The 14854-nt window shown below is 35.8% G+C and overlaps 3 protein-coding genes across 4 annotated transcripts; 2 read left to right on the forward strand and 1 right to left on the reverse strand.

Annotated features, from left to right (window-relative positions):
- Window positions 1-903: 903 nt before the first annotated feature.
- On the forward strand, window positions 904-5485 carry LOC116169668. 2 transcript variants are annotated; one of them, XM_031485816.1, is made up of 5 exons: window positions 904-1055; window positions 3150-3241; window positions 3291-3452; window positions 4993-5122; window positions 5171-5485. In XM_031485816.1, exons 2-5 carry the CDS (start codon window positions 3170-3172, stop codon window positions 5275-5277), a joined length of 471 nt encoding a protein of 156 aa, XP_031341676.1. In that variant the 5' UTR covers window positions 904-1055; window positions 3150-3169; the 3' UTR covers window positions 5278-5485. The 2 variants fall into 2 exon arrangements, with proteins under 2 accessions (XP_031341676.1, XP_031341677.1); XM_031485817.1 differs by lacking the exon at window positions 904-1055 and adding an exon at window positions 2746-2780.
- Window positions 5486-6448: 963 nt separating this feature from the next.
- LOC116168905 lies at window positions 6449-10815 on the forward strand. Its single transcript, XM_031484913.1, has 2 exons — window positions 6449-6598; window positions 10063-10815. Exons 1-2 carry the CDS (start codon window positions 6565-6567, stop codon window positions 10803-10805), a joined length of 777 nt encoding a protein of 258 aa, XP_031340773.1. The 5' UTR covers window positions 6449-6564; the 3' UTR covers window positions 10806-10815.
- On the reverse strand, window positions 6559-9933 carry LOC116168904 (protein ALP1-like). Its single transcript, XM_031484912.1, has 2 exons — window positions 9682-9933; window positions 6559-7355 (listed from the first exon to the last, which is right to left on the reverse strand). The coding sequence occupies exons 1-2, from the start codon at window positions 9888-9890 to the stop codon at window positions 6695-6697; spliced, it is 870 nt and encodes a 289-aa protein (XP_031340772.1). The 5' UTR covers window positions 9891-9933; the 3' UTR covers window positions 6559-6694.
- Window positions 10816-14854: the final 4039 nt, after the last annotated feature.

The following is a 14854-nucleotide window of genomic DNA, read 5'->3' on the forward strand; positions in this document are numbered from 1 at the left end:
ACTTAGTGGTGGAAATAAAAAGATTATCTTTGTTCTTTAGGTTTAATTTTTGTAATGCTACTTTTGCATTCATGCGAGTTGGGACTTCTGAAATCTTTAAAATGATATTTGCTACATAAGTCGAAAGTTGTATGAACGGAGAATTGTGAAAAATAATATTAGAATGATAAAATTTTAATTCTGCGAAAAGTCTCAGAATATTCGGAAGGTTGTGGGTTCGAATCCCGCTGCCAACTGCTCCGCCTGGTGTTTTGTCAAAGGGTTTTTACATTCCCCTTCGCCTCCGGTATCCCTTGGGGTGTCGGAGGAAACACGTTGGCCTTTTTCCTTTTTTAACCAGCACCTATTTATACTGCAGCTTTTAATTGTGCATTAGCTACTTGCCCCATTTGGAAATAGGTAAGATCATTTTCTGTGTGATTATCGACGCACGGCCTCTTTTGTAGAACAGACTGTATACTTACAATAACAATAAACTGTACCCAATATAGACAACGCGCGACAAAGTCACTTTCGGTCGACGAATATTGATTAAAATTTAATCAATTAGTCCCTTGACCATTGTCTACCTATTGCTAAAAACAGAATTGGAAAATTCGAAACCGCTAGTGAGTTATCGTGTCCACAGACGGACGGGCAGAAAGTACAAAATCATAAACTCGTTTTTGTCGCTCGCCGCCGTATAATTGAATAATTATTAACTGGGAATATTATTTCTCAGTTGAATATTATTTACAATTCTAAAGTTGTTTTTCAGAATCCTCAAATTTAAATTTTTTGCATTTGACGCCGTCGTAGATAAGAAACGGCTTTACATTTAAATTTAAACTACGCGCGTAACGTCATTGTCATGACAGCACAGTTGGCTAAACTGTATTGGTTGCTTCGAGAGACGAACTTCCCTTCCTTATTGTTACATATTTCGCGGTAATGTGTTGACGTTCGTCGTTCTTTGCCATTTTGTGTCAACTGTAGCCGTATAGTTATAAAATTACGTATTCGGGTATTCCTCTTTTCTAGCTGCATATCTCGACACTGAACTCTTCAGAAAAGCGGTAAGACATTTTAATTTAACGTTACATTTTTCAAATTTGAATGACAAGTAGGTTTACTTGTAAAGTGGAAATACCAAACAGACACAAACATAATATTCAAATTTGTAACCCAAGTATAATTATTTCGTGCCGTAAATGAAAGGCCCAGTTTCTAATAATGTTATCAGTTTTTATACTACTCTCTCGCAACTGCAATGCAAGCGGTTCTCTTATGAAACGTGAGATACATCACATTGTGCAAGACGATCGCAAGATGACAATGTAAACAAATCCATTAAAACGAGAAGAAATTAAAAGCTGTAAAAGAATCGCACATTGTAAGTCACAATATTAGAATCCCCAGACCAGGTACCCCTTCACATTTTTTACAAGTGTTCTAGATAGCAAGGGATGTTTTGTGGTTTGTTTTCGTGACATCAATGAAACAATTTTTGCCTGTTTTGTCCTTATCAAACTTTAATGTTTTACCTAGTGCTTTTACAGGGTGAGTTTCTTTTCGAGTTCAATTTCATTTGCTCATATTTGAAGCATAGCTAACTGGAGAGATTTTAGAAAACATCCCTAAGTTATGTGCTTAAACGGTGCGCAAGTGAATTTTTCGCGTAGGTTTAGTGCTGGAATTCACATTAACGTTTTTTTGTAATGAAAATCATAGTTAACTATGAAATATAACGGGCGATCAAAAATGAGTGGCGGTCGAGTCGCCTTTGGAAGTTCAAGTTAAATTTTCCATGTAAACAAACATTCCAAAGGTGACTCGACAGCAATTCCTTTTGATCGCTTACTATAAGTAATGGTTACTATTCCAGCAAAAAAAATCCTTCATTATAAACGGTAATCCGAAATTCAGACCGGAACTCCACAATTCCACCAAAAAATCATTCTCACAAACCCTTTTTATATTCCAAGATTTAAATTAGGAAGTTGATTTGTCATTTGAAATTATATTCATCTACCAAAATTGTTTTTGTCGCGGATAATTCTTGAGCAATCGTCAACATAGCGTTTTGCCACTATAGATGGTTTCCTAACTTCGTGCTGTTAATAGTTAATAAGTCGGTCTCCTCCTTGGCTAGCAAATTGGCGAAAGTGTAAGTGCGTCAAAGGCAGCGCTCTGTATAAAATGTTTGTAGAAAGTGTTGATGGCAATAATAATAATTTTAATAAAACTATAGGCAATTGCACTGAAAAATTACTATAAACGCATTTGTAACCTTCGTGATTGGATATGTATTTGGTATTTTCGGTAGAATTTCAATTATCTGTATCAAGTGTTGGACTCGGATGGCTCTTCAATGACACCTGCTCCACCATAAGTCGTTTTTTGTGACAAACACTAGATTCGCTCCCACAGTTGGTACGTCTTTTAGTACTTCTGAATGTTCGTAGCGTGTCCGAATCCGTTGGAGCACCGAGCACAAAACGAATACGCAATAACGCGTTCGTGCTCGTTCTGTCAAAAGTAAACGAGCATTATTACATTACACGTTCGGTTCGGATAATGTATATACCTACGCAGCTTTACACAAGTTATACAACTATTAATTGTAATATTTTGCTGGAAAATGTATTATCTACAGTCAATATTTACAGCTTTATTTTAGAACATGTACCTATATTTTGTTTTCTTTTATTTTGCAAATAAACCGAAATGGTCTAAATAAAGTGGTTCACTTGGTACGGTCAAGGCCTACTTCTGACGTTTTAAATAGGTTAAGTAAATAGGTAAGTAAACAATGGCAAGTGCGCTTGATTCTGTTGATATGCGGGCGGGATAGAATAACAAAGGAGCGTCTTTGTCTTACATCGGTAAGAAAAGTGAGATAAAAGATATATAATATTCTTTGTCTAAAAATGTACCTCGAAATGTAGGTACCTTGTAAAAAGCTCACCTTTGTTCATGTTATGTATTATTAAAGGTTTGTAACATAGATCACTTCTAAAATCAGTTATTGTGTCTGTCACACACTCATAGAACAGGATGGTCTACTGACGTTGCCTAAATCGTAACCTACTCGAATTTTAAGAATACACAAGTCTACGAAGCACAAGATATAGTAAATAAAATATGTATGTTTTCTTATTTTGTTTCAGTATTACACAATTCTTTAAAAATGGCATTATCTAAGTTTTGTGAGTATTTCGACCTAAAGGAAGGATTTAAGGCCTTTGCGATTATTCTGTTGGTAAGACATTCGACTCAATTAGCAGTTTAGTAATTCTCCTTTATTACAGATGTTAAGACTGTTAAGCTTTATTGCTGTGCCTGGCATATTTTTTTCGATTCTCGTTTCCAGAGAACTTTATTCAGTATGTGTTGGATTTGTTACCGTATATTGCATCTGGAATTTGGGGTCGACTATAACGCTTATATTTGCATTGAGAGGACTCTACAGGGTAAACTTTTATATTGCGCAAAATATGTTTAAGGGTGGTACTTATCTCCTAACCCTAAATCAGCAAACCTTATATAAGTGACCCGTTCTTTCGATGTGGTAGACGTAAAAAATGCTGGCTGTCATGGCAAGTTGTGAAAAATGTTTCCCATGATTCATTTTGCGTCGATGATTTCTGATTACACTTCAGCGATCTTTTATCCAACGAAAACTATTTAAGTACAAAAATAATTCAAATTGCCACATTTTATTTGATAAAATTCATAATACCACATTCTTTTTATTATACCTGAATCACAATCCGTTTTAAACACTCAAATTCGTGCGAAAAAATGCCTGTAAAACACACGTACTTTAAAGGCGGCTCCACACGCAACGGAAAAACCGAAGGAATGCCTCGAGGCGCAAGACCTCAAGGAAAATCTCTATGTGTGTATGGAGAATTCTGTTGAGGTTTTCCTGCGCATCTGACGCCTGGAGGCCGGAAATTTCAATACAAAATCTCATTCGATTTGCCTCTTCTTTTATAGCGCCCCAAGGCCGATCGTATTGTGTGGATGGGTGGGAGGTAGGCCTTGAGGCGATTCCGTTATACCCTATACGTATACCGTGTGTCAACCACCAAACCTGGCCATAGACACATTTAAAATTACACAATTTTTAAGAAGAAATATGAGTCCATATGAAATATATATTTTGTTTAATGTCATATTGACACACAGTGTAGTTTTGTGTGAAAAGAGGTCCGTTGCATCAAGTTTTCATATAGTCATGGCCTGTGCAAAGCAAAAAGAAGAGGAATTTATAGCCAGAAATCGTAATGTGGCATTCAATCTTTCATGAGGTGTAATTGCGGTCCTCATTATGGTGTCCTTTTTGTAAATGATCGACGTGACCAATGATAAGAGCCTTAAATATGTGTCCTCATCCATCCGCAAATAATTGTGCCAATCTTTCGGTTTGAACCTCAGGTATTTTAATAAATTTACATGGAAGTAACATTTCCTTTTCTGTAACCAGTCTTTAGTCCAGAACTTTCGCTTCACTCTTTTTTTATTACTTTCGACAGCTAACAATAATCCAACAACAGGAAGAACGTTATCTGTCGACGTCATTTTTGCGCGAAACTGGCGTGCCTTAAGGCTGGCCTTCGTATATTCCGTAGTGTGTGGAGACCCCCTATAATTTAGGTTCGCCTCAAGGCCCGTCACCCCGAGGCATGCCTTCGGTTTTTCCGTTGCGTGTGGAGCCGCCTTAAAGAAAACGTCAAGTGACATTTCCATGGCAATCGTGAAATTCCGAAAACCCCGCCCACTTAATTTTAAGCATATATTCGAGTATATCAATATGATCTCATTGTATTTCCTATTTTTAAATTGTACTGCAGGTATAATAAAAAAATACTATAAGATACACGTGTATAATTGGTCTTTAAAGCACTTGCAACGTTAAACTCGTTGCGCGTGCTTTAAAGACTTGATTATACACTTGTATCTTAATATACTATTTTTGCAGTTTAATTCTTAACGGTTTTATTCTAGAATGATGCAGGTCAATTGTTCCCAAATATGGTTGTGATGCCAATGGAGATAATTCTAACGACTGTGTTTGGCATCGTACTTCCTCTTCTTGCAGGGGAACCACTCTTCGCTTTGTACTTGTTAGTTTTGTGTAAGTATGTAACATTTTGAAGGCATCACTAAGAGTTCTATATTTCAGTTATTCACATCTATCACTTCATATGTGTTTACAGTTTGTATAAAAAATTTAAACGTGAAGAAACTGTTACTCCAGCTAATGCACAGAATTTAATTAACCCTATATAAGGCTCGTCTCTATCAATTGATATATTTTTGTTTTAGTATTGTTTTGTATAACTTAATGCCATGTTTATAGTTTGACGAATTTCGTTTTGTATTGTAGAGTTATTCTTAAGTTTATGTATACTTTGCCATTCTATTTAGGTATTTAAAGCGAGACTAGGAAATGTGTCCCTTACTTATGCTAACAGTGATACATTATAAAGTTGTAGAACGTAAGAACTATTAATAATCCTATTCCTATTATCGTAATAAGCTTAATTTAACATAAGCTTTTAATATACCTACAGTTCGAATTTTGTAGTACTACCTCGTTTGTAATCTATCCGTTTTTTAACCTAACCTACCAATTACAATAAAAGAATGAAAATAATTAAAACATAAAGGGTACGCCAACATCTTTTACAGAAAGTTGGATTTTTGAAATACTAACATATTTATTTCGCAATCGAGACTAGTAGTCGTTTTTAAAAAAAGTTTTTGACGAAAGTAGAAAAATTCAAAATCCCTATCATGGTCATACAAATCTTGCGAAAGTGTTAGTTCACCTAACTCGAGCAAAGCCGTAATAATAAAAACTATAGGGCGTCGATAGATCCATCTGTTTGAGGGAGAAGTTTTACCTTGCACAGACAGACAAATGAAAAAAAATGAACTACTTTAATAGGTTGTGCAAAAAACAGGTTAGGTAATGCAGAGAAAGGTCGAAACGCTCTAAATAGATGTTCAAGGTGTCAATCTTATGTTTTATGTAACAAAGCGAATTCGAATTCTCACAAAAGGGCATCAAATTGTGGTGTGTTTATGTTTATTAAATGTGTCTAATTTCATGGTTTTTGTTGAGCACAGGGTATCAAACTGACTAAAACTGTATGAATGCCTATAAAACGTTACCCCTAAGTGTGGTGTCACACTATGCGTTTTTACCGCTCCCGCTAAAACGGATGCGTTTGACAGGATGATTATATCACACGTTATTAAATGGTATCAGTCACATATATGCGTTTTCGCCGCACAACCGGATGCAACCGCATCCTGCTGCCGCAGCGCAGGATGACATGACAACCACAATGACATGAAAGCACGTGGTTGTCATCCAATTTGTCATCAGTTGTCACACTGAGCGTTGCAACCTGGTGTTTTCTTGTGTTTACAATGTTTGATGTCAGCTTATTCATCGAGTGCGTGCATGCAAAAACTGCACTGTGGGAGAAACAATGTAAAGAGTATGGAGATAAAAACTGTAGGGAGAAAGCATGGGTAGAAATTGGAGAAACAGTGTATAAGAATTGGATGGAGCTTGATTCAATGGAGAGAGATGAGAAAGGTAGGTCATAACGAATTTTTCTGTTTACTTTCAGTATTATTTTATTTTAAAATAATAAAAAAATTTGTAATTACAAAAAGGCAAAAAATGTGGAATTTAGTACATGTAACTTCTTTGGAAATGTACTGCTCCAGCTCCCATAAAATACTGTGCAAAGTAGTCTCTAACATCCAACCCTCGGTTACGTTGGCCTTCTCCCAAATTACGCACATCGTCAAACGGATGGCTTTCAGTATCTGCATAGCTGTTACCATCTCTCTTACGAACAAAATTGTGGAGGATGCAACAAGCTTGCACTATTTTATCCACGAAACTAGGTTGCACAAGAATGGGAGTATGAAAAATCCTCCACTTGTTTGCCAGAACTCCAAAGGCGCACTCCACATTGCGTCTGCACCTTGATAGTCTGTAATTGAACACTCTTTTTGTAGCATTCATGTTGCGGGATGGATACGGTTTCAAGAGGTTCGTATGAAGTTTGAATGCCTCATCCCCAACCATTACGAAGGGTTGGGGAATTTCCTCGGGCTGGGTGTTCGGTAAACAACGAGGCGGTGGCAGATTCAAACTGCCAGAGTACAGTTTCTTGCCTAATGGACTGTCCCGAAATACAGTCGAGTCTCCTTCTTTTCCGTATGCACCAACATCAATTGCGACAAAACGGAGATTTGCATCTACAACTGCCATTAGCACAATAGAAAAGAACTTCTTATAATTGAAGAAATTTGATCCTCCTCTTCGGGGATTCATGCATCTTATTAGTAGAGTGCTCGTTGCAAAGAAAGTCGTCTAGAAATGACTTCCGTGGGGGTTTTGGTGTCACAAGCTGAAATTCACAAAAAATGAAAGGTCATCATATACTGATTCTAAATGTCAAGGCCGTCCAAAATCGGTCCATGCATTAGGGCACAAAACGCGAAAAACGAGTTAAGCACATGTACGGAAAGACGAAAAAATAACGAATTTTTTGGTATATAAATCAAAATTTTCTTTGTACAGTGAAAGCAATAATAAATTATCAAACGTTTCCAATTACATTGGGTCTTACGGAAGAATTAAACTTCAAACGCGATTATCTCAGTTCGATATCCCTAAAAATTTGACAAATTTTGAGCAACTTTTGCGTTTACATCGTATTATTTAATAAACGGAAGCCTATATCAAAAAGTTTTACTCTTAAAAAAAGTTTCGCTCATCGTTTATCTTTACATTGCACTGAGAATTATAATTTTATGTGCAATAGTAACCAAAATATGTAATTAAAAGTAAAACAACGAACTTTTTACTCACTTACAAACGAAGCGCTTTCGCTCCGGTGAATACAATCCATCTCTACATTTCCCGTAGCTCCATTTCGCTCTTACTCATAGGTACGTTCTCGACACGGGTCGGGTATACCAAAGCTTTGCCAATATAATTGATACAGATAATATTATTAATTACATAAATCAATGAATGTGAAACTCAAAAAGAGACCAAACCATAATTTTAAGAAACATAAAAAAAATTGTAGATACAGAACATCGCCTTATACTTACAACCCCAGGTAACTTTTTAAATGTGTCATACTAAATGATATGCACTTAATAACAAAACAATAATACCCTAAACTAACACGTAGCAGTAATGTGATTTCTTTTCCTAGGTAAGTGCATTAAAAGAATGACAAATAGAAAAAAATTTGATTCCATTTATTTACAACCTTTTCGTCAACTGAGCATTCAGAATCGCCGTGCTCTTAGATGTGATGTCAGTAGAATTTTGCACGATCTTTGGACCATGCTGGGGCATAACTTACCCTTTATACATTCAGTGAGAATTTAGAACAGTTAAATTGTTAGGAATTGGCCGCAATGTGATGAAAATGGGCAAAAGTTCGCTTTTTCTACTAATATAAGTACTATTCATTGTGGGGGGCAATTTTGGACAGGGTGCCATATTTTGATTTAAAAACACACCCTTAAACAGTGAGTATTCTGTTGGTGGCAACTTTTGCCCATTTTCATCACATTGCGGCCAATTCCTAACAATTTAACTGTTCTAAATTCTCACTGAATGTATAAAGGGAAAGTTATGCCCCAGCATGGTCCAAAGATCGTGCAAAATTCTACTGACATCACATCTAAGAGCACGGCGATTCTGAATGCTCAGTTGACGAAAAGGTTGTAAATAAATGGAATCAAATTTTTTCTATTTGTCATTCTTTTAATGCACTTACCTAGGAAAAGAAATCACATTACTGCTACGTGTTAGTTTAGGGTATTATTGTTTTGTTATTAAGTGCATATCATTTAGTATGACACATTTAAAAAGTTCCTGGGGTTGTAAGTATAAGGCGATGTTCTGTATCTACAATTTTTTTTATGTTTCTTAAAATTATGGTTTGGTCTCTTTTTGAGTTTCACATTCATTGATTTATGTAATTAATAATTATCTGTATCAATTATATTGGCAAAGCTTTGGTATACCCGTGTCGAGAACGTACCTATGAGTAAGAGCGAAATGGAGCTACGGGAAATGTAGAGATGGATTGTATTCACCGGAGCGAAAGCGCTTCGTTTGTAAGTGAGTAAAAAGTTCGTTGTTTTACTTTTAATTACATATTTTGGTTACTATTGCACATAAAATTATAATTCTGCAATGTAAAGATAAACGATAAGCGAAACTTTTTTTAAGAGTAAAACTTTTTGATATAGGCTTCCGTTTATTAAATAATACGATGTAAACGCAAAAGTTGCTCAAAATTTGTCAAATTTTTAGGGATATCGAACTGAGATAATCGCGTTTGAAGTTTAATTCTTCCGTAAAACCCAATGTAATTGGAAACGTTTGATAATTTATTATTACTTTCACTGTACAAAGAAAATTTTGATTTATATACAAAAAAATTCGTTATTTTTTCTTCTTTCCGTACATGTGCTTAACTCGTTTTTTGCGTTTTGTGACCTAATGCATGGTCCGATTTTGGACGGCCTTGACATTTAGAATCAGTATATGATGACCTTTCATTTTTTGTGAATTTCAGCTTGTGACACCAAAACCCCCACGGAAGTCATAATTTCTGCCACGGAGCACTCTACTATATATGCTTTCCATCTATCGTGCCTACACAGTTAGGAAAGTTTGTTTTTAAATAAAATTGATCTGCGATGCCCAACCACACCTCTTCAGTGGGTTCCGGCATTTCTTGCTCTTTCAAAGTACTCCAAATCGCTTCACAGGTTTCTCGGATTATTGTTCCAATTGTAGATCTTGCAATTTGGAATTCGTACCCAAGGCTTGAGAAGGTCATTCCAGTAGACAAATACCTGCAAACAAGAATTTTAATAATATTTAAAATTATTTAAGTGAAAATCTCAAAAATTAAATACTGTGTAGTAGAACTCGGACGCATGAACCTTAGTACAATATTAATACTCGTATATGTATATAATTTACAAATTTATTGTCTTCCGTTGTTACAGTAAAGGAAATGAAGAATAAATGGCGACATGTTAGAGATAATTACTATAAGTTTATGAACCAAGGCAAGAGTGGTGATGCTGCTCCCAATAAGAAAAAAAAATACATATATGCGGACTCTCTCACGTTTCTGCAAATCACAATGAAGAAACGAAACACGTCCGGAAATATCCCTAAAAACCTTGGAGCTGAAGAGAATGAGGAAGATGAAGAAGGTGTAAATACGGAGGACAGCCAAGAACCGGATGAGGTGGAAGATGCAGCAGGTGTTGCTAACGAAATCCGACGTCCAAAAGCTACTTCAATTAGGGAACGACAACGTAGAGTACACAACCTTACGCCTTTTCAAAATCAGCTACTAAAGAGATTAGATAATAGCTGCAGCAAACACATAGAAGATGATGCAGACAAGTCATTTTTAATGTCTCTTCTTCCTGATTACAAACAGTTGAACGCTGAAGAGAAATTAGATTTTAAATTTATGACTCTACAGTTTTTTCGAGACCTTCAACAAATGAAAAATAATTCAACTCCGCTTGCTTCAATGAATGCTACTTATCAGTTCTCAAAACATTTTCTTGACCATTCACAATATCATCTACCGCCTCAAGTTGCCCAAACTTTTAATCAATCAACTCATACTCAACCACGTCCATCATTTGTTCATACTCCTCTCATATCCCCACAGAACTCTCAACAGTCAAGTGAGTCATGTATGTCTCACAGATCAATGTACGAGTTGTAATATGACTATGTGTATGTACTTATTAAAATAAATATATAATTGATGTACTTACCTAAGTGTTACCGTTAATCTTTCTTCTGGACTTATAGCGTTCCTAAAGTTTGTATTCTTTTTGGTGATTTGTGGTCGCAATACCCCAAGTAGTTCGTCGAATGAATTTTTGGACATTCGGTAATATACAAAAAATTTTTTCTTGTTCGTTCGAATTTTTTCATAAAACTTCGCAAACCTATTATTAGATTCTCGCCCTGAATTAAAAGGATCAATCCAATATTGACGATATATCTGCTTTCGCAATAACCCCTCCGCCTCAAGCGCACAAACCATCTCTAACAATTGAGACATGACACTATACAGACTGCCAAAATATAGATAGCAAAAACGCATCCCGTTAGACCGGAATAGTGTGACAAGTAGATCTCATCCTGTCAAACCGCATCCGTTTTAGCGGGAGCGGTAAAAACGCATAGTGTGACACCACACTAAGGAATGGTACTATACAGGTGGGATAACTGCAGTTTACGGCGCTTCATTGTAAGCAGTCTTGAAACGTTTTCTGAAGTTCCACTTAACACTTTAAAGTGTCAGAGAGCTTTCAACTTGGTGAAATAAGATGCCCCCAAACAATTTAAATCCTTTATAAATTTTCTAATTACTTTTTTATTATCTACTTCATGTTTTTTCGAAACTTTGTAACGCAGGAATAACTTGTGAACGCTCATCTGTGCAACTGCAAATGACACGTTGTGTTATGAAACGCCTCTTAACGAAATGATACCCCTAACACTCAGTAGTTACGGATTGTTACAATACTGATGGTTGACTGTGTTATTCTTCTATCCTTTTCTTTTTCAGCGTCGTGATTAAGTATTTTCCGAACATTACCTTAATTATTACGTTTTATTTTTCACTTTACTGTAATTCAATGGTAACTCCTTGGATACGGGATACGTAAACAAGTCCATAACAACCAGGGCGTAATGAGAGGGCGTAATGAATTCATTACGCCCTCAAAATAGGTTAATTATATTCGTTCAATTTTTTTTATTAAGTCAAACTAAATACTTGTAATACAAAAGAAAGCACAATTACCCGCCAATATGAAAATTACAATTTTCAAACTTTCCCGAAAATGTAATATTTTTGTTAGAAAGGCCAGGGACGTTTATATTTTTATCTGATATGGATGACGACAGTTCCAAGTGATCATCTGAATATAATGTAACATTATTCGCGGTTTCGCCTCCAGATGAACCCACCGCGCTTGCAATAATGCTAGATATCCGATTTTTGGAAATTAGGCTATCTTCTACGTAACTCTGCGCAACCGTGTTACTCTTCCACTTGCCGTGCATTTTCAGGGTTTCAAAACTTGCTCCTGCTTCAACCAAAAGAGTGGCTGACGTTCGTCTCAAGCAGTGACCGGTAAATTGATGAGGGTTATCTAACTTTAAGTATTTGGCAATTATATTTAGGACACTTCCTATGGTGTTTTTTTCCGACAGGTTGCACTATGCAACAACCTTTCCTATATGTGAGGAAAAATCGGCGTTCTTTCGTATGCTTTGGTCTTAGTGCTAGGTATTGTCGAACTAACTTAAGAGCATTTATTTCTTCTTCCTCCACGATTGTAAAACCTTTAGACGTACCTGTTTTAATCTCTGGCACGTTTACAATTACAACAGATCCTTTATCGGTGATATCGTCAATACACATTTTGACCATTTCATCCCTTCGTAATCCACCAAAAACACCCATCACCAAAACTACTTTATGCAAAAGCTAAATATCGTTAGGGGCACGTTTGATAAACTCAAAAACTTGATCTCCTGTTAAAACCTGTGATTTTTTTGGTTTATATCCCTTCGATTTGACTTTTAAAAAGTAAATTAGTTGATTATAATTTGAAATGTCAGTTTTCTTTTTAACTATGAAAGTTGATTTCAAAAGAGAGTATTTGGTCCATAGCGACGTAGGAGTGTATTTCTCAGACTAAAACAAAATGTATTATCAATAATTTTGCACATTTAGGTAGGTATATGTAAAACTTACCAGTTCCTGAAAGTACGACAATAGCACGGTCTCATTTATAGTAAATATTTTATGTTTTGATTGCCAAGCTGTAAATGTTTCGAATTCTTTTTCGTACTTCTCCTTTGATTTAAGGGGTAGCAAAGTTTCTGTTGCCTTTTGCGCATTTTCTTGAACAAATTTTGGTAGCGTATTCATCTTTATTGCAATTGGAAAGCAAACTTGACGTTTCTAAGTAAACAGTTTATTTTGTTTCATAGACTACCATATTATTGTATTGGTATTTACGGAAAGAACGCGTTTGCCTCAGCAAAAGCAAGTAACTAATTCTGGATTGTTTTTTAAGAATAAAGTGAAAAATAAAATCTTGTATGCACCACGGCGACGTTACCAGATGATTACGCCCATCGTTCTCCGGGCGTAATCATCCTAGTAACGCCCTTGGTGCATAAATAGCTATTACTTCCAACTAGCTCAGGTACTTAAATAAATGGGTTAATAATAGGGGATAATTTAGTTAATTTCGTTTTTACAGGTATTTCGTTAATGTCAACAACTTGTAATCAAAATTTAAACCAAAAACTTTGGTCGTTGGTGGTAGTTCGTGAAATTTAATAAAGGCGCATCACTCTGATTGCTTCTTCGGAATTTTCCACACCGCGGTATACTTGGGAAACGATGATTCTCTCACGCTTAACGACAAGTTTATTGGGCACTATAATACGACTTCGAACACTCACTTTACTCCACACTTTTTACTGTTATATTACTACCCTAAAACTAACAATGGGCTTAAGGCGCATTCAATTTATTTCGCACCGTTAAAAATGAGGCGCTATGTGTATTCTATCCTGTCTCAAAGCGAATCCAACCTCATGTGCTAATCATACACTTATACATTATATACAGCTAATTACAGGGCCAGGCTAAAAAGCATTATGTGTATAATTGAAAATATTTACTTCACGGTGATTCTTTGTAAATTTTCTCTCTTATATAAGATTATCTTATTAATTTATTATTATAAGATATTTTAATATAATTAGAGAAAAAATTTAAAATAGAAACACTGCCCTAGTCATTGGCAGTACCTATAATAAGTTTGAAAAAAAAATCAGCTTCATTCATCCAACTGTAACCTAGTTATATCCGTAGAAAGTTCGTAAAAAGAAACCTACTAAAAATTGTTTTTACGGAGTTATCAAATGCAATTTTTTTAAGAGCTTTTTTTTCATTTGGTGTATAACTTATTTTTTCAAAAAACAACCACTGGTACCGCAAGAAGGTTAAAATTTTGATCACTCTTGTTCAGTGGATTTCGAGCTCCCCTACACCTGGGGCCTGTAACACAAGCCGTACAAGTCCTACAATTGTTAGAAAATATTTTTTGTAGTTACAGTTACACTTACAGGCAGATTACTTGTAACTTGTGTCCCTGGTAGTGGCTAAAAGGCGTGAGGCGCCTATGGAATCGATTACCATTGTTGTACTTTTTGACAATACTGTCTTGAATCGATCGAATTGAAAATTCCGGTACATTTATTCATAACCCTTATTTAAAATAAATTCGAATAGTTTTTCCAAATGGTGGGAGGGCTGCAAGATTTGTTTTGTTTGTTTATTTATTTAAAAAATAAAAAATGAAATCAGTTCTTCTGTCAACTTGGAAGCGAACCTAATGAATTCAGATGACTGGACCTTGTATCAATTCCCAGGATCGCTCGGTAAATTACCTACCTGAAACGAGGTCAACAACACATACCCCAATATTCAAAAATTAGTAGTTGAATCACCCAAGGCTCATCCTATCTTTTTGTATCCTGTTAAGAAAGTATAGCTTTTGTTTACTTTTAGGTGCTATTTATAGTTATTTAAGGTATCAGGGCGTTATGAACTAAATAACGCCCCAGGTCAACAGTGTAGAACCCGAGGGCCTTCGGCCCGAGGGTTAACGTTGACCGTGGGCGTTGTGTTCATAACGCCCGTGGTGCCTTCAACGTTTTATGTCATACTTGATG

The sequence above is a fragment of the Photinus pyralis genome, unplaced genomic scaffold (assembly GCF_008802855.1).
Source record: "Photinus pyralis isolate 1611_PpyrPB1 unplaced genomic scaffold, Ppyr1.3 Ppyr1.4_LG4, whole genome shotgun sequence".
In the NCBI taxonomy this organism is placed as follows: domain Eukaryota; kingdom Metazoa; phylum Arthropoda; class Insecta; order Coleoptera; family Lampyridae; genus Photinus; species Photinus pyralis.

Coding starts and splice junctions, on each gene's coding strand:
- LOC116169668 (XM_031485816.1), top strand. CDS start 3,170: ATGGCATTATCTAAGTTTTGTGAGTATTTCGACCTAAAGGAAGGATTT. Junction 3,453..4,992: donor CATTGAGAGGACTCTACAGG/GTAAACTTTTAT, acceptor GTTTTATTCTAG/AATGATGCAGGTCAATTGTT. Junction 5,123..5,170: donor TTTGTACTTGTTAGTTTTGT/GTAAGTATGTAA, acceptor TCTATATTTCAG/TTATTCACATCTATCACTTC.
- LOC116168904 (XM_031484912.1), bottom strand. CDS start 9,890: ATGACCTTCTCAAGCCTTGGGTACGAATTCCAAATTGCAAGATCTACA. Junction 7,356..9,681: donor ACGATAGATGGAAAGCATAT/ATAGTAGAGTGC, acceptor CACTCTACTAAT/AAGATGCATGAATCCCCGAA.
- LOC116168905 (XM_031484913.1), top strand. CDS start 6,565: ATGGAGCTTGATTCAATGGAGAGAGATGAGAAAG. Junction 6,599..10,062: donor AATGGAGAGAGATGAGAAAG/GTAGGTCATAAC, acceptor CCGTTGTTACAG/TAAAGGAAATGAAGAATAAA.